The sequence below is a fragment of the Lampris incognitus genome, chromosome 12, assembly GCF_029633865.1.
Source record: "Lampris incognitus isolate fLamInc1 chromosome 12, fLamInc1.hap2, whole genome shotgun sequence".
NCBI lineage: Eukaryota > Metazoa > Chordata > Actinopteri > Lampriformes > Lampridae > Lampris > Lampris incognitus.
In genome coordinates this window covers 7,235,615-7,254,675 of record NC_079222.1, presented here as the reverse complement: position 1 = coordinate 7,254,675, position 19,061 = coordinate 7,235,615, and the positions used below count along the sequence as shown (strand labels likewise).

The following is a 19,061-nucleotide window of genomic DNA, read 5'->3' as shown; positions in this document are numbered from 1 at the left end:
AAACGTTTTTCCTCATTGGGCTCGTTTATGCTGCTTGAATAGGGCCCTTCTCGCTTTGAGTTTTTGTTTTTGTTCTGATTTTGTCTTTGGTACATTTTCAGCACCCATATACTTCTTTGATTTGTTGCTTGAATTTTGTAAAAGAAAAAAAACGAAGAAGAAGAAGCAGCGGAGCGAAGAAGAAGAACACGCCTTGCTCGGGTGTGATTGGCTGAGCAATGGCCAATGAGTGTGCCTCAGTCCGCGCCAGTGTGCGACCCAAGCGTTCGTCTCCGCGATAGACCCCCACCCCCCCACCCCCGCCCGGTCCACATTACTCACGCCGCTTGTCTCAAACAAACCCCCGCGTGTTTAGTTTAGCCGCCGAGCGTGGTGCGATGGCTCCGGTGAAGGTCGTCAGGATCGACTCGGATTTCCAATCGGAGCTGGCGGCCGCCGGCTCCAGGCTGGCCGTGGTGAAGTTCACAATGGCCGGGTAAGAGACACGCACCTCCAGGCCGCGTCACCGGCGGAACGTAGCGAGCCGGCAGGTCGTGACTTCTTCTTCTAATTCTTTCTTCTTCTTTTCTTTCCTTTTTTTAATCTGTTTTCACGCTGACTACGTGACCGCGGCTACAGACCAGCTAGAGGGAGAGAGAGAGAGAGAGAGTTCCCGTTTTTGGGGGCAAGCCTTTCCGTCGCTGCTGGGTCATGTTGACTTGCATTTCACCGGAGAGACTTAGCATGGGGTTCAACGGGAGAAAAAGGAAAACCTCCACCACCACCACCCCCCCACCCGGATCACCAAAAGGCAGCGGGGGGCAACCGACATTCCCACGTCGGCGGGTCGCGCGTTAAACGTTAGCGGATAGTCGGGGAAACGCCACGCCTGCCGATACGCTGGGGCATGCTAACGTTAGCCTCTGTTAGCTTCCTCGCTTGCCATGACAGAGCAGTATTAGAGACGCGCTCGTTGCCCGGCTATCTTCGCCTTCCTCCCTCCTTCCGGCTCGGCTAACGTAACGAGCCTCGGGAGTAATAACGAGGCGGCCAATCGAGCTAATTTCGTCCGTTTGGCAACGTGCCCCGTTAATTGAAATGCGGCGTGCGTTGCGTCATGTGACGGGGTTGCGTTGAAGAGAAGATCACGATAAACGGAAGAAAGGAAACATCTTTCTCCCAAGCACATGTCAGGGCGTAGATAGATGTGTGGTGGGGAGTAGCTGTGGCCCTGACACCCTTTGGGACACGGTTACCTATCAGGGCAGCGAAGCTGCGTCCGTGGGTTCGAGTCTCGCGTTGTTTGAGAATGTGACGTTTTATGAGTCAGCACCGTTTTCGAAACGTAGAAACCCAACAGGTTGCTAACCTATCCTGAACTTGTTTCCCTCCCCAGGTGTCGGCCTTGTATCAGAATAGCTCCTGCTTTCCAGTTGTTAACTAACAAGTATCCGCAGGTCATCTTCCTCGAAGTAGATGTCCATGTTTGTCAAGTGAGTTTGGCCCATCGAACCTGTAAACTTTTTTTTCTCCTTCTTCTGCACTTATTCAGCAGCCATGCCGCACCACAGCAAGAACGCTGTCATCACTTAGAAAACGTTTAAAAAATTCACACTTTTACTCTTAAATGCATGAAATATTGATTATATATTCGGCAGTTGAAAGAAGGAAATGGTGAGACCAGCATTTGGCTGTAGTTGGGTGTATGGCGAAGAGAGTTCACTTTTAGATTTGTGCTGTCCTTCCTCCCCCTTCCCTCTTCCTCCTCTTCTCCTTCTCCACTGTCAGGGGACAGCAGCAGCCAACAACATCACAGCGACACCCACTTTCCTGTTCTTCCGGAACCGGGTTCGTGTGGACCAGTACCAGGGCGCCGACGCCGCAGGTCTGGAGGAGAAAATCAAACAGCACACAGAGAATGACCCTGGAAACGAGGATTCAGATATTCCAAAGGGATATGTGAGTAGCGACTCTTATGTTGGAGGTCTGTATGGGTATGAAGGAGGCTTGTGACAATGGACACTGCTGTGCATCTGTGACTTCTGAATATGTGTTGATCTAACTCGCAAATGGTAATGCTAGTGTTAGCTTGGGGGCAGATGTAAACACTGTTTAAGACAATCGATGCAAATTCTCGTTGGAGATAGAAGGATCTGCAGATATAGTGAGAAAGTCTAGATCAGGGGGAGCATGACTGATGTACTATTGTGGAGTGAGTCCACCGTCAGTGGTTGATCATGAAGCAGATGCCACCTCCTATTTGACTAACGTTAACTGACCTGTCACCTCGGTGGATGGTATACCCTGGTGGGGTTACGACCAAGTCCAGGATGTTGTCGTTGAGCCATGTTTCAGTAAAATACAAGTATTCCCTGTATTCTCTTTTCTGGATCTGGAATAGGAGCGCTTCCATTTTGTTAATCAGGGATTGGACATTTGAGAGTAGAAGAGCTGGTAGTGGGGGCCGGTAAGGCCGACAGTGGAATCGGTATAGAACCCCGGCTCGTCTGTGGCCACCCAGTGCATGACTGTGTTAATATCTTGCTGGGCAGGATGACGTCAATTCTTCAGGAATGGGTAGGTGTTGCCGATCTACCGATCCATATAATCCTTCTCTAATGTTAAGTAGTTTCTCGCGAGTATATTTGTACAAACATGACGATTTATAGATAAAGCTAGATCAGACATAAACTCCACCTCATCTGTCCTCTTAGCGAATGGGATCTGCTGCAGGCTTGCAGCAGAGTAGTAGCTCATAAGCAGAATACCATCTTTTAGGTAACATTAAAAAAGAAGTTGGGGTAAGGTAACAGTGGTCTAGTCAATTGCTGTGGCTGTCCGTGGGTGTGCCGGTTTTCATCCTAACACTACACCAGCTGATTTCACAGAACGCTCGTCTCCTGTCTGGATGAGGATGTGTCAATCAGTGAAATTAGTTGGTGTAGTGTTGGGTCGGAAAAAGAACCAGCAAGTACACAGCCTTCTATGGCACATGACTGGATGCCACTGGGGTAAAGGCCAACCCTAACTTTCAGTCATGGAAATGGCATCACAGATGTCCTTGAATGTTAAATAGCAGGGGCCATGCAGACCTTCTGTTTGATCTAAGTTGGGGAACTACGTACTGCTGGTTTGTGGCAGTTAAATGCTGGCTTGTTTGTTAATGATAATGAATGGATTACATTTATGTAACGCTTTATCAAGACACCCAAAGCGCTTCGCAGAGAAGGGGGGGAAACTCACCTAAACCACCACTGATGTGAAGCACCTGCCTGGGTGATGCACGGCAGCCATTTTGCACCAGAACACTCACCACGCATCAGCTTGAGGTGGAGAGGGAGGAATCATTGAGCGAATTACACAGGAGGATGATTAGGTGGCCAGGTGGAGAGAGCCAGGTTGGGAATTTTGCCAGGACACCGGGGGACCCCTCTACTCTTCGCGATAAGTGCCAAGGGATCATTAATGACCACAGTGAGTCAGAACCTCGGTTTAATGTTTCATCTGAAGGATGACATCTCCTACAGCACAGTGTCCCCCATCACTGCACTGAGGCATTGAGAGTTTTGGTGTTTATTAGGACCAGAGGGAAGACTGCCCCTTACTGGCCCACCAACACCACTTCCAGCAGCAACTCAGTTTTCCTGGGAGGTCTCCCATCCAAGTACTAGTCATGCCCAGACCTGCTTAGCTTCTGTCATTCGGCAGAGCCAGGGTACATGTTGGTATGGCTGCATGTTTGTTAACAAATATGCAAAGAATATGACTTGATCTTCTCCACATCGGTCAGGTCTATTCCATCAGTTGTGTTGGGTGTCCCATGAGAAGGGCACTTAAAACCCCGGTTGCGCCAGTTGAGCTGCTTGGTGTGCTACAATATGAGACTAGTTGTACTGGGAATCTCCCAGATGTGAGTGTGACTGTGAAGCAGGGGCTATTAAACTGTGTGGTGTTCAGTAAATTAATCAGGATAAATAAAAACTTCAAATAAATGGAAATTGAGCTTGGCTGCTGTTTGTTTTCAGATGGACCTCATGCCTTTTGTCAACAAAGCTGGCTGTGAGTGCCTCAACGAGAGCGACGTCTGTGGCTTCAATAACTGCTTAACCAAAGACTCCACATACTTGGAGTCCGACTGTGATGAACAGGTAAATGTCACTGCTACTAGTCAATTTTATTTCTGTAGCCCAATATCACAAATTACAAATTTGCTTTAGGGGGCTACCATGACTCTTACTTTTGCCATTAGTGTTTGGTTTTTATTCATAAAAGTTGCCATTTCTCCTTTTTAGCTGCTGATAACGATGGCCTTCAACCAACCAGTCAAGCTTTTCTCATTGAAGCTTCAGTGCTCAGACTTGAGTGAGTTTCTCTGTTCTGCAATATCTTCTTTAGTCATCCCGCATTAACAATGTGTAAAACAACCCGTATTATCAGCATTTACATTCTATTCATTTAGCTGACATTCTTTTTTCCCCTGCCTATTTATATTTGGCCAATTACCCTATTTCCCGAGCTGCCCCGGTCACTGCTCCACCCCCTCTGCAGATCCGGGGAAGGCTGCAGACTACCACATGCCTCATGTCTGCATGTGGGAAGCCGGATGTGGGTATGTGTCCTGGTCGCTGCACTAGCGCCTCCTCTGGTCGGTCAGGGCGCCTGTTCAGGGGGGAGAGAGAACTGGGGGGAATAGCGTGATCCTCCCACGCGCTACGTCCCCCTGGCGAAACTCCTCTCTGTCAGGTGAAAAGAAGTGGCTGGTGACTCCACATGTATTGGAAGAGGCATGTGGTAGTCTGCATCCCTCCCCGGATCGGCAGAGCGGGTGGAGCAGCGACCGGTACGGCTTGGAAGAGCGGGGTAATTGGCTGGATACAATTGGGGAGAAAAAGGGGAAAAATCAGAAAGAAGCACAAAAAGTATGTATATATAGTATATATAACTTTGTTAAAAGAAACACTCAATGGTAGGGAAAGTGCTCACCAAATAAGGAGCAAAATAATCCAGAGTCAAGTAAATTCTTTATGAGGCAGTACAAGCCTATTTCATGCCATAAGCAGCAAGAAGGTCCTGGGTTCGAGCCCCAGGATAGTCCAGCCTTGGTGGGTCATCCCAGGTCATCCTCTGTGTGGAGTTGCATGTTCTCTCCATGTCTGCGTGGGTTTCCTCTGGGGGCTCCGGTTTCCTCCCACAGTCCAAAGACATGTAGGTCAGGTGAATCGGCCATACTAGATTGTCCCTAGGTGTGAATGTGTGTGTGTGTGTGTGCGTGCGTGTGTGTGTGTATGGGCCCTGTGATGGCCTGGCGGCCTGTCCAGGGGGTCTCCCCAGTCTGCTGCCCAATGACTGCTGGAATAGACTCCAGCATCCCCACAACCCTGAGAGCAGGATAAGCGGTTCAGATAAAAGATGGATATATATATATATATATATAGCTGATTAGTGAAAACCATACAGTCACAAATTTGCCCCCCCCACACACATACGTGGCCCAAATTTATAGGTATGCCTTTGTCTTACTGTGAAAGCCTCAGTTTTCCTAGACATTAAGTGTTTTAAAGCATGTGAAAACACAATGTTTGGTTACAAAATGGTTAAATAATAATGACGTTTTCACTTCTGGTAAAGTTTGCTCCTCTGTAGATAGGTGGTTTTCACTACACAGCGACAATAATTAGCACAGGGAAACTTGACTACTTGCGAGCGTGTGTAACTGAAGGTTCTGGAAAGTAAAGTGGCAGCCTTGGTAAAAAAACAAAACAAAAAACGGTAAACAAGCCAACCCTGGTGCGCAGTGGCCTTATTACGGCTTCAGCGCAGTAGTGGAAAGAAGGTATATGTTTCAGCCTTATCTCTTTCTGCCTCCCCCCTTCAGCTCAAGCCCCGAAGGAGGTCAAGGTGTTCATCAACCTCCCTCAGACATTAGGTTTTGATGATGCTGAGAGGAGTGAGGCCACCCAGATGCTGGAGCTGTCAGAGGAAGACTACAAAGACGACGGTTTGATCCCACTGCGTTACGTCAAGTTCCAGAGTGTCCAGAGTGTCACGGTGAGGGTTGGGGGAAATTACCACCAGCCACTTGGAAAACATGGGCCGCACTTGGCAAACTGGTCTCCACTGGTGTTTATATTTGAGAAATGGGATTGAAAAGCTGTTGAATAGATCTAAATCTCTGCATTTGAAAGAGAGCGGAGTCATAGAGCGTCTGCAGTTAGAAATCATAAAAACTTTAAATATATCTCACCCTCACAGCACGAAGGTTCTGGGTTCGAGCCCCGGGGTAGTCCAACCTTGGGAGCTGTCCCAGGTCATCCTCTGTGTGGAGCTTGCATGTTCTCCCCATGTCTGCATGGGTTTCCTCCGGGTGCTCCGGTTTCCTCCCACAGTCCAAAGACATGTAGGTCAGGTGAATCGGCCGTACTAAATTGTCCCTAGGTGTGAATGTGTGTGTGCGTGTGTTGGCCCTGTGATGGCCTGGTGGCAGGGTGTCTCCCTGCCTGCCGCCCCATGACTGCTGGGATAGATTTGAGCATCCTCGCGGCCCTGAGCAGGATAAGCGGTTTGAATAATGGAAAACGGATGGACGGAAAAACTATAAAAACGCATAAGATAACAATGCAGAAATACATGAAAATACTGCACTAAAATGCATCTCATACAATTCGAGGTTTATCAGTCACGTTTATTCATGTGCTGTAATGATTAATGTTCTCATTGCATGTGGTTCTGGGAGAGAGCAGGCTGTGTATAGATATTGTAAGGCGGCGATCTAGTGATAGAAAACCACTATTACATTTCTCAGCCTGGCCGACATATATGAATGTTTCTATATATGGTGATGGAGCCCTCTAGTGTGTAGAAACATAACTACATTTCAGCAGAGTTCCTTATATAAATCAGGATCACTGATATAATCGCGAGATGGTGCAGTGGTTAGCATGGTCACCTCACAGCCAGAAGGTCCTAGGTTCGAACCCCGGGGTTGTCCAACCCTGAGGGTCGTCCCAGGTCGTCCTCTGTGTGGAGTTTGCATATTCTCCCTGTGTCTGCGTGGGTTTCCTCCGAGTGCTCCGGTTTCCTCCCACAGTCCAAAGACATGTAGGTCAGGTGAATCGGCCATACTAAATTGTCCCTAGGTATGAATGTGTCGGCCCTGTGATGGTCTGGTGGCCTGTCTAGGGTGTCTCGCCGCCTGCCGCCCACTGACTGCTAGGATAGGCTCCAGCATCCCGCGGCCCCAATTGGGATAAGCGGCTTGGATGATGGATGGATGGATGATATAATCGCCCAAATAGACTGCATGTGTAATTATCTGTTCCAGTGGCATTGGTGTAATTCAGCTATAATACAGTGTATAATACAGATGTACTTACACATAGTATCATAAAACTGCTGTGCTAATGACAGTTTTTCTGCTCAACAATCTTTTTTGATTTTCATGGGCCAGATGGGTGTGACCTTTTAACCGCAATACACTTGTTAGGATTGTTATTAAAATGTAGTTTTTTTTTCCTTATTCAGGTTTTCATCAAGTCCAACCAAGGAAACGAAGAGACAACAAAAATCAACTACCTGACGTTCATAGGCACTCCAGTGCAGGCCACCAACATGAATGACTTTAAAAGGGTAAGCACCAATCAAAACAAACTGGGTTCGTCCATATACCAGTGCCGGTAAATGGATGGATCAACTGTTTGCACAGTTCATGTTCCATTTACCTGTCAACTAGATCTTCAGAGAAGAACAGGACCTCCAGATGAGTGTTGGTTACCTGTTGACCAGCTAATTGGCATCTTCCGCTATTTTACCACTGACCAGTTAAAAGTCCTCCTTTTGAATCCGGGTAGCGTAGCGGTCTATTCCATTGCCTACCAACATGCGGATCTCTGGTTCGAATCCCCGTGTTACCTCCGGCTTGGTCGGGCGTCCCTACAGACACAATTGGCCGTGTCTGCACGTGGGAAGCCGGATGTGGGTCTATGTCCTGGTTGCTGCACTAGCGCCTCCTCTGATCGGTTGGGGGCACCGGTTCAGGGGGAGGGGGTAGTGTGATCCTCCCACGCACTACGCCCCCCTGGTGAAACTCCCCACTGTCAGGTGAAAAGAAGCGGCTGGCGACTCCACATGTATCGGAGGAGGCATGTGGCAGTCTGCAGCCCTCCCCGGATCGGCAGAGGGGGTGGAGCAGTGACGGATGGCTCGGAAGAGTGGGGTAATTGGCCGGATACACTTGGGGAGAAACGGGGGGGGGGGCATTTTAAAAAAGCCTCACAAAGCCACCTTGACCTTTCCACCCTTTCAAAACTATACTATGGAAAGCGCCACGGTATAAAATGATTCTCAACTTGTAGTATGCGTTTTCCGTCATTGGTCACATGTTCTAACCATAATGGTCTTGGACTTGTTTTCTAGGTTGTGGGGAAGAAGGGGGAGAGTCACTGAGGAGAGAGAAATTCACGTGGGGGCCATATTGTTGCAGACACATGTAAAGTCTTGCCTCTTATGCTCACCTATGAGACACACAGACACACATGCACCGTTTCCTGCTTTACTCAATATGCTTCAGAATTATTCTCCACCTGTGGAGATTATAATTCTAGGAATCACTACACTGAGAGAGCCATGAAACCGGACTCAAATTTCATGTTTGTGCAAACCTACGTGGCCAATAAATACGATTCTGATTCTGATTCTGATCATTTTTATTGTAATACAAGAAATTCATTGTAAATAAAATGCAATCACTTCTCATGCATTTTGTGTGTCATCTCTATGGCTGTGTTGAGTGTTTTGTGAGGAAGATTAAAAAAAAAGTTGGGATATTTAACTTCAGTAATTGGAGGTTTTAATTGCTTATTCTCACAACACATTTATACAACTCATGTATGTCTGTTGATCACTCGAGTTGCCCAGTAAAACTAGTTTTCTATACAAACACACTCTCGAGTTTGGTCTTAAGACCTACTTTACAACTGTATAGCAGTCCTAAGACCTACTTTACAACTGTACAACAGTCCTAACACCTACTTTACAACTTTATAGCAGCCCTAAGACCTACTTTACAACTTCATAGCAGTCCTAAGACTTACTTTACAACTTTATATTGGTCCTAAGACCTACCTTACAACTTTATAGTGGTCCTAAGACCTACTTTAAAACTTTATAGCAGTCCTAACACCTACTTTGCAACTTTGTAGCTGTCCTAAGACCTACTCTACAACTGTATAGCAGTCCTAACACCTACTTTACAACTTTGTAGCTGTCCTAAGACCTACTCTACAACTGTATAGCAGTCCTAACACCTACTTTACAACTTTATAGCAGTCCTAACACCTACTTTACAACTTTGTAGCTGTCCTAAGACCTACTCTACAACTATATAGCAGTCCTAACACCTACTTTACAACTTTGTAGCTGTCCTAAGACCTACTCTACAACTGTATAGCAGTCCTAACACCTACTTTACAACTTTGTAGCTGTCCTAAGACCTACTTTACAACTTTATAGCAGTCCTAACACCTACTTTACAACTTTGTAGCTGTCCTAAGACCTACTCTACAACTTAATAGCAGTCCTAAGACCTACTTTATAGCCAAAAAGCTAAAAGGTACTTTATAGCCTTATAGCTGAAACATTGTAGCTTTCAATAAAGAAGCTAAAGGTATACTAAATACATCCATCCATTATCCAAGCTGCTAGTACAGCTCGCACAAAAGCCTATTTGGCAAAGCCTGATGGCCTGTCTGTCATGTGACTGTACGTAGTTAAGTACTTCATCTACGTTTGGTGTGTGTGTGTGTGTGTGTGTGTGTGTGTGTGTGTGTGTGTGTGTGTGTTTTAAATGCAGAAATCTGTTGGGAGTTTCAGTTGAAGTCACAGTTTTTTAGAGAAGTGCTATATAAATAAAATTATTATTATTATAATAAATGCAACATAGCTTTGGAAATACATATTGATTGATATGTTTAGTGTGATTTTAGCAAGCGTTTCACCAGCTCTTTTTAATGGATGATGAAATTGGCTCCATATATTAGTTTTTTTTTATCAAAACAGGAAAAAAGGCGTTTATTCAATAAAGAAAAATGTAATCTTTTATTTCATTAGCACCGGCTGTTAAGACGTTCTTTACAAAAACAAGAAAAATAGGTATTTAGTAAAGAAAAATGTGTCATCATCTATTTCATAATTAGTAAAAGCAAAGTTAACGTTATTTTTATTTAAATCCCAGACACTGCAGTAAATTGCTTCGATTTGAAGTTGTAATGGAGGATAAAAATAAGGAAATATTGTGCAGTAGCCTGATTATGATGGCCAAACAATCTATCCGTAGTTCTAGATGTATTCATGCCAGGCCACTGCTCCTAGTCGCCAGGAATGAGTTAATACATTTCAAGAACGCCCTGAAATGTAGAAAACCAGACCAGCTATGAATGTTTACAAAACCAAACGTATGTGACCGGCTATTTTCTTGCCCGGTGCGGGATTCGATACGGGGCTTACTAACGGGCTTACTTACTACTAGCAGGGGACTAACGTGTCTTATTACTAGTTTACACATATATTGATTTCTGATTAGACCTCCGCCCCGTTATTTTATTGTTTTCTCTTATTTTTTATCGTTTTATGAAATACTAAAAAGAAAATGTGTAATAGTTCAGCCCTAGTTGTGCTATTTACTAACTTGTTATCGTTATGGCCAGACTTTGTTTGTATAATAAAGTTTCTTTTTTAAAACCGCTTCGACGTACTTCCGGCAGGAGGTGGACGCATTTCCGCACATGCGTAGAAGGAGTGGATTTCCATTACAGTTCGCGTAGTAGCAAGACTTACGCCTCGTATAAGGAGTAACTCCGTCGTTATTCCTCGTTATTCCCACGGCAATTCGGCAGCGTGACAGGGGGGGGGGAGGAATAACTCCCTCGTTATTCCCCGTTGTTTCCTCGGCGGCGTGACAGGAAAAAAACGGAACAAGTTCCCGAGGAAAAAAACAAAACACGAATCAATGGCCGTCAGCGCTGTCCACCTGGAGTCGGACGCCTTCCTGGTGTGCATAAATCACGCCATGAGCACGGAGAAGGAGGAGGTCATGGGTCTCTGCATCGGGGAGGTGGTGCTCAACCGGGTGGTTCACGTCCACTCCGTCATCATCCTCCGCCGCTCCGACAAGAGGAAGGACCGGGTGGAGATCTCCCCCGAGCAGCTGTCGGCGGCCTCCACCGAGGCCGAGCGCCTAGCGGAGATGACGGGGAGGCCGATGCGTGTGGTCGGCTGGTACCACTCGCATCCGCACATCACCGTCTGGCCCTCCCATGTGGACGTGAGGACCCAGGCCATGTACCAGATGATGGACCAGGGCTTCGTGGGCCTCATCTTCTCCTGCTTCATCGAGGACAAGAACACCAAAACGGGCCGCATGCTCTACACCTGCTTCCAGTCCACGCAGAAGGGCTCCGAGTACGAGCGGGTGGAGATCCCGGTGCACGTCGTCCCCCGGGACGCCATCAGCAAAATGTGCCTGGACTCGGCCGTGGAGCTGCCCCACATCCTGTGTCAGGAGGAGCAGGACACCTACAGGAAGATCCACAACCTGACCCACCTGGATCCCATCACCAAAATCTACAACGGGTCGGTGTTCACAAAGAACCTGTGCAGCCAGATGTCGGCCATCAGCGGCCCCCTGCTGCAGTGGCTGGAGGACCGGCTGGAGCAGAACAAGCAGAGCATCGGAGAGTTGCAGGAGGAGAAGGAGAGACTGCTGCAAGAGCTTGCCACCGTGTGAGGGGGGGGGGTGTGGGTTTTGTCAGAACAGTGGAACCGGTACGTCTTCATCGGGGTCAAGGCAGGTGGTGCTGGAACACTCATTGGGGTTCTTGTCATCATTATTTGGGACCTCGGCACTAAAGCGACATTATTTGTTTCCTGGATTGTTGGGCTCGTTGAAGAATCAGAATCGTGTTTATTGCAGCGTTGCACTTTATCGACTCTTATTCCGCCTGTGTATAGTTAACCCTTGTGTGTGTATAGTATATGACGATTGTCGTGTTGTATGTTGTTACACTGCATTAAGTACACACAGAGCCACGAAACCGGAGTCAGATCGGCCAGTAAACACGATTCTGATTCTGATCCGTCATCTGTGGGCCGCTGACATGTACAGTCTGGGTCACTGAATCCCATTCACTCCCACTGCGGTTGCAGCTTCACCATTGTTCTCCCCTGAAAGCGTCGACATCTTTGAAATATGCTGAATGGATCACATTTGTGTTTTTGCCCGTGTCACACTTGTGCGTCGGAGCTGGGGGTGTCGCCGGTTCAACAAAAAAAAAAAAGTGCGTGTGCCTTAATGTCAAAAACCCGAAAGTGTGCACGCACACCACACTCCGGTGCAGTAGCGTGCAAGCCGTGGGCTGTTGAGACAGAGTTTTAGATTATTTTAGATTAGAGATATCGCATATTTTAACGCTTTTTGAGTCAGTGCAAACAATGCAGTGATTTCGTTGTGTTTGAAAATAAATTAATATTCCGCGTCAGCAGGTCTTCTCTGTGTGATGTGATAATGAGTAGGCCGCACGTGGAGGTTGGAAAGGGGAATAATGTGTTCATGAACAAATAATTCATTATTTTCCCTTTTTGACAGGTGGTGAGAATTTGTTCCTTATTTTACAGAGCAAAATGTTTAGCTGGGTCACAGCACGGAAGAGTTTGCAGACCCGTGACGTAATATCTGTTTCAAATGACTCTGGGCAGCAAATACAGCCCGGGTCCAGTTTCACCCTGTCTGAAACGCATCTTAAAGAAAATTAGCAACACAATTAGCAATTTATGGCTGATTAGATCGGCCGCTTTAAATGGCTTTCAAAAGTTTTCTTGGTTGAAATATTTCACAGTTCCACCTCTTTTGTTAGGGACACACTCGCCTGCTCCAATTTGGACCTGCGTGTCAGATGAGATTATTATCATCAGATTGATCACTCATGAAGACACACACACACACACACACACACACACACAAATTCCATCACTCAACTCTGCTCCCAAACTCCCCTGTCCTAAATGTGGCTCACAATAATCTAGTTATCATTCCTACCACTGGTGGTGGTGAAATGTGCAACGAGGTACCCAATGATCTACCGAACCAAACATCTGATGTTATCAGAAGTGTGACCGCACCCCAGCCAAAGCGTCGGTCGTCAAAACTGTCAACAAGGTGTCTAGTTCCAGTTAATCTGTCACCTATTAGTCGCTCTGAAGTTCTGCCTACTGCTGATCACTTCCACAAGATGCTCACATGTGGTTTCATAAATATACCAAAGCCTTACTAATAAGGATCTGAGTCTTGAACATAGTTTCAGTATGACTGGGTTATGTGAAACCAAATGTTTTCCTTCCCTTAAATGAAGCTTCCCCACCCAACTATACTTATCCCCATGTAGCTTAATAAACAAGGTGGGGGTGTTGCCTTAATATGTAAATCTATTTTCAATCTGACTTCTAGACTTGAATCTAAATTCCGGTCTTTTGAGGCTCTTGTTCTGGGTCCATCTCCCTCAGGCATGAATAGGCTCGGCTCGGTCCAGATTGTGATACTTTGCCGGCCTCCTGGCTCTTAGTCACTATCTCTTGAAGAATTTGGGGAATTTGTCTCAGGTCTTGTTACTCACTCTGATGGGATTGTAATTCTTGGTGATTTCAGTATTCATCTGAACAAGGCTGCTGATCCTCTAAGTAAAGCCTTTCTGGTGCTCGTTGATACTTTTGGGTTCGCTCGCTTTGTTCAAGAGTCGACTCACTGCAGCGGTGACACCCCTGATTCGGATCAGAGAGGGTTGAATCAGTTCATCTGGACACAACGTTTATTGACAGATACATGTTATCACCCATTAAGTGGCCTCTTCAGTCTCAGCTGACTGCAGGTACCCCACCCTAATAAACAATACACTGACTGCAGGTACCCCCACCCTAATAAACAACACAGTGTCTGCAGGTACCCCCACCCTGATAAACAACACAGTGTCTGCAGGTACCCCCACCCTAATAAACAATACACTGACTGCAGGTACCCCCACCCTAATAAACAACACAGTGTCTGCAGGTACCCCCACCCTAATAAACAATACACTGACTGCAGGTACCCCCACCCTGATAAACAATACAGTGTCTGCAGGTACCCCCACCCTAATAAACAATACACTGACTGCAGGTACCCCCACCCTAATAAACAACACAGTGTCTGCAGGTACCCCCACCCTCATAAACAACACAGTGGCATAACGACCCAAACCAATCATCAATTTCATATGCAAATATGGGCGTGGCCATCAGCTAGAGTTTCAGTGGCCATGTGTACTATTCACAGAGGATCTGGGAATGGCTGCGACCACAGCATCGTCAGATGGAGACATGTACTCTTATGCCCCTTTTCCACTACGTGGTACCGACTCAACTCGCCTCCACTCGACTGGACTCGCTTCTGTGTCATTTTCCGTTACCGTAACAGTACCCCCTCCTCAGTGTAGCTGGTCGTCGTTAATTTTGGACCCTCGACAAAGGCGGTACCAGAGAAGTGGTAACAGTTACCAAAGTGCCGGTACTTCCCAGTGATGGAAAATGGAAAAAAAAGGGCGAGTCGACCCGAGTCGAGCCGGTACCGTGTAGTGGGAAAGGCATTAGACCCCCCCCCCCCGGTTCAGGGATGACCTAGATGGCCTCTTTGACCCCCCGTTCAAACCAGCGCTCCTCCCTATCAAGGATGTGCACATCCTCATCCCTGAAAGAGTGGCCGCTGGCCTGTGGATGGTGTAGACCAGGGGTGTCAAACCCCAGGCCTCGAGGGCCGCAGTGTCTACACCACCTGATTTCACTAATTAGCTCACCTCCTGATCAAGGAGGGAAAGGAACTAGTTTAATCAGGTGGTGTAGTGCACGGTTGCAACAGATACCTGCAGACACTGCGGCCCTCGAGGCCTGGAGTTTGACACCCCTGGTGTAGGCTGTAGGGTCCTGGCCTGTGGATGGTGTAGACTGTGGGGTCCTGGCCTGTGGATGGTGTAGACTGTGGGGTCCCGGCCTGTGGATGGTGTAGACTGTGGGGTCCTGCCTGTGGATGGTGTAGGCTGTGGGGTCCTGGCCTGTGGATGGTGTAGACTGTGGGGTCCTGGCCTGTGGATGGTGTAGGCTGTGGGGTCCTGGCCTGTGGATGGTGTAGACTGTGGGGTCCTGGCCTGTGGATGGTGTAGGCTGTGGGGTCCCGGCCTGTGGATGGTGTAGACTGTGGGGTCCTGGCCTGTGGATGGTGTAGACTGTGGGGTCCTGGCCTGTGGATGGTGTAGACTGTGGGGTCCTGGCCTGTGGATGGTGTAGGCTGTGGGGTCCTGGCCTGTGGATGGTGTAGACTGTGGCGTCCTGGCCTGTGGATGGTGTAGACTGTGGGGTCCTGGCCTGTGGATGGTGTAGACTGTGGGGTCCTGGCCTGTGGATGGTGTAGGCTGTGGGGTCCTGGCCTGTGGATGGTGTAGACTGTGGGGTCCTGGCCTGTGGATGGTGTAGACTGTGGGGTCCTGGCCTGTGGATGGTGTAGACTGTGGGGTCCCGGCCTGTGGATGGTGTAGACTGTGGGGTCCTGGCCTGTGGATGGTGTAGACTGTGGGGTCCTGGCCTGTGGATGGTGTAGGCTGTTGGGTCCTGGCCTGTGGATGGTGTAGACTGTGGGGTCCTGGCCTGTGGATGGTGTAGGCTGTTGGGTCCTGGCCTGTGGATGGTGTAGACTGTGGGGTCCTGGCCTGTGGATGGTGTAGGCTGTGGGGTCCTGGCCTGTGGATGGTGTAGACTGTGGGGTCCTGGCCTGTGGATGGTGTAGACTGTGGGGTCCTGGCCCTTACCAGCGTGCTCTGTATTGCTCCGTTTGGGCCGGGGGACCCGATCCTTGGGGATGGACCAACTTCTGTCCTCCTCCCAGGTCTCCGCGGTGATGGCGGTCATCACCGGGACACTGCTGGGCATCCTCCTCATCATATTCTTCATATATTTTACAATTCCATTATAATTGCGTTACCCTCTTTCGGTGTTGTGTTGTGTAAGTTGTGTAAACGCAGCATCCATCGCACGTTGTGCGTCTTGGGAGAGAGATCCCTCCTCTGCTGCTCCCCCTGAGGTCTCTTCCTGTTTTTGTGTTAGGGAGTTGTCCCTTATCTGATGCGAGGGTCTAGGGACAGGATGTTGTGTTGCTGTGCAGCCCCCGGAAGCGGGTTTGTGATTTGTGATGTTGGGCTACACAAATACAACCGACTCGACTTGATGAATAATGAAGCCAGTGCTGACAGTAAGTACGTCATGGGAGTGGTTTTGTGTGTGTGTGTGTGTGTGTGTGTGTGTGTGTGTTGTGTGTTGTGTGTTGTCAAACCTGGATATTTGCTTGTGGCCTTCATGTCTTTGCAGAGCCTCCAGGTATCCATGACAACTGAGACACCGCCACTGAATGTTTAATTGGCTCCCAACAAATCGTTTGGCTTGAAAATGAAAGAGATTCCACAATTCAGTCAAAACGATAAATAATTTCAAAATCAAACTTATCATATATATATACATATATACACACACACACACATATATATATGAAGAGATGAAAGCCACTTTTTTTGCAGAGCATAATCACCTCGAGGTTGGGCCTGACTTGACGTACATGTACGTATAGATGACATAACACCGCACATGGATGGAGCACACATGGACATACACCTACATAACTATCAATGCAATACACGTTTGCCAGCAGGGCAGCTACATAGTAACTGGTGTCCATCAGATGATGGACACCAGTTACAATGTAGCTGCCCTGCCCAGTTACTATGTAGCTGGGCAGTCATGCATCATGTACACGTTTGACTTTTTGCAACCACTGAGTCATTGTGGGGGGTGGGGGGTGGGGGTTAGGCTTCATCGTAATTATTATTATTATTATTATTGTTGTTGTTGTTGTTGTTGTTGTTATTTTTGCAACCATCAACAAAAAAATGAAAGCCACTTTATTCGACTTTGTAGGCTTCTGTTCCTCTCTGCAAAATGTACTACCACTCACAAAATCTGACCTACCATCATCATCCTCATCCTCATCATCCTCATCATCATCACATGGCCAACAAGAAGCAAGGAAGAAGAACTGCTTTATTCTAACTGGTGGTGTCGTCAGACGGTATTCACTGGGCGACCCAGCAGAAAAGGAGGCCTTCTGATTGGGCTGGCCTGGGTACCGAATGGGTGGTACCCAGGCCCACCTAGGCCCGCAAACACATCTACGCGGCAGATGAGGCTACGAAGTCCGGCACCTTCAGAATGTGGACTTTAACCCTGCTGGAAAGTGCCCCCACCCAGACAGGAAGTGAAACTGGGCCGGATCCGGGCCGGTTGTATCACGGCATCTGGCGCGGAGCCGCAAAGCGGATCTGCCCCAGTGTCTTTTTGCACAACGGGCGGATCCGGCTTACGGATCTGTACCAGCTTTGGGCCGTAACTGGCCCAGATCCACGCTATAGCTGTGAGCTTAAAAATGGGTTCCGACTTTAGGAGGCCACACTCTGGCCAGAGGCGCGGGGCGGCCTGAGGGCGGATGTGATGGCTATAATGATCTGCTAGAATCGGCGCAGAGGCGTGGGGGGGGCGTGGGGGGCTGTATGGGCGGTTCCGGCCCAGTGTCCGGCGCTATGACGGACCTGCCTGCTGCCACCAGACAATCAGAGGCTGCCGAGTCCTTTAAACCCAAACCTAAAACTCATCTTTTGGCCCGAGTCGACCTTTACTTTCCTCTAGTTGGACGCTTCATAACCTGCACTGCAGGTCGGTGTGTGTCTCAGAGTTTACCAACCGCTGCTCTGCAGACCACATGACAGAGTATTGATTAGATAGAGTATTGATTAGATAGAGTATTGATTAGATAGAGTATTGATGACAGAGTATTGATGATAGAGTATTGATTATAGAGTATTGATGATAGAGTATTGATGATAGAGTATTGATTAGATAGAGTATTGATTAGATAGAGTATTGATGATAGAGTATTGATTATAGAGTATTGATGATAGAGTATTGATTATACAGTATTGATTATACAGTATTGATGATAGAATGTTGATGATAGAGTATTGATTATAGAGTATTGATGATAGAGTATTGATTATACAGTATTGATTATAGAGTATTGATTATACAGTATTGATTATTGACCATTGCAAACTGTACTCTTCTCTCACATGTCTTCTCCGTTCTCTTCTTCTCTGTGTGTGTGAATGGTGTGATGTGAGTCTCCCTGGTGCGCACGTGCAGTCTATCCTCCTCCCAGGTCTCCATGGTGACGGCGGCCGCCACCTGGACACTGCTTGGCATCCCCCTCATCACGTTTTCTTTTTATATATATCTTATAATGCCATATAATGTTGTTTTAATGCTACACCCTTCTCTCACTCAGACGCGTGAGTAATGTCTCCATGGTGACGCTGGTCACGTGGCTCGGGTCCTGGGCTGTTCCGGTGGCGTCTGGACACTGCTGGGCATCCTCCTCGTCATATTCTTCATATATTTTATAATCCCATTATAATTCTGTCGTCCTCGTTCAGTGTTGTGTTGTGTAAGTTGTGTACACACAACATCCGCTGCGTGTTGTGCGTCTTGGGGGAGAGATCCCTCCTCTGCTGCTCCCCCATCCTCCCCCATCCTCCTCTGCTGCTCCCCATCTTCCTCTGCTGCTCCTCCATCCTCCTCTGCTGCTCCCCCATCCTCCCCATCCTCCTCTGCTGCTCCCCCATCCTCCCCCATCCTCCTCTGCTGCTCCCCCATCCTCCCCCATCCTCCTCTGCTGCTCCCCCATCCTCCCCCATCCTCCTCTGCTGCTCCCCATCTTCCTCTGCTGCTCCTCCACCCTCCTCTGCTGCTCCCTCATCCTCCCCCATCGTCCTCTGCTGCTCCCCCATCCTCCTCTGCTGCTCCCCCATCCTCCTCTGCTGCTCCCCATCCTCCTCTGCTGCTCCCCCATCCTCCTCTGCTGCTCCCCATCCTCCTCTGCTGCTCCTCTATCCTCCTCTGCTGCTCCCCCA

The 19,061-nt window shown here is 48.0% G+C and overlaps 2 protein-coding genes across 2 annotated transcripts; both read left to right on the top strand.

The window, feature by feature from the left end:
* The first annotated feature begins 276 nt into the window (after positions 1–276).
* txnl1 (thioredoxin-like 1) lies at positions 277–8,734 on the top strand. The gene is made up of 8 exons (XM_056290745.1): positions 277–475; positions 1,376–1,472; positions 1,768–1,938; positions 4,005–4,127; positions 4,272–4,341; positions 5,855–6,027; positions 7,501–7,605; positions 8,392–8,734. The coding sequence occupies exons 1-8, from the start codon at positions 378–380 to the stop codon at positions 8,419–8,421; spliced, it is 867 nt and encodes a 288-aa protein (XP_056146720.1). The 5' UTR covers positions 277–377; the 3' UTR covers positions 8,422–8,734.
* Positions 8,735–10,781: 2,047 nt separating this feature from the next.
* brcc3 (BRCA1/BRCA2-containing complex, subunit 3) lies at positions 10,782–12,504 on the top strand. The gene has a single exon (XM_056291016.1). It carries the CDS (start codon positions 10,982–10,984, stop codon positions 11,756–11,758), a length of 777 nt encoding a protein of 258 aa, XP_056146991.1. The 5' UTR covers positions 10,782–10,981; the 3' UTR covers positions 11,759–12,504.
* Positions 12,505–19,061: the final 6,557 nt, after the last annotated feature.

Bases quoted from the DNA above. Each gene is read 5' to 3' on its own strand.
- txnl1 (XM_056290745.1), top strand. From the start codon at position 378: ATGGCTCCGGTGAAGGTCGTCAGGATCGACTCGGATTTCCAATCGGAG. The intron at 1,939-4,004 runs GTGAGTAGCGAC...GTTTGTTTTCAG, and splicing joins CAGATATTCCAAAGGGATAT to ATGGACCTCATGCCTTTTGT. The intron at 4,342-5,854 runs GTGAGTTTCTCT...TCCCCCCTTCAG, and splicing joins GCTTCAGTGCTCAGACTTGA to CTCAAGCCCCGAAGGAGGTC.
- brcc3 (XM_056291016.1), top strand. From the start codon at position 10,982: ATGGCCGTCAGCGCTGTCCACCTGGAGTCGGACGCCTTCCTGGTGTGC.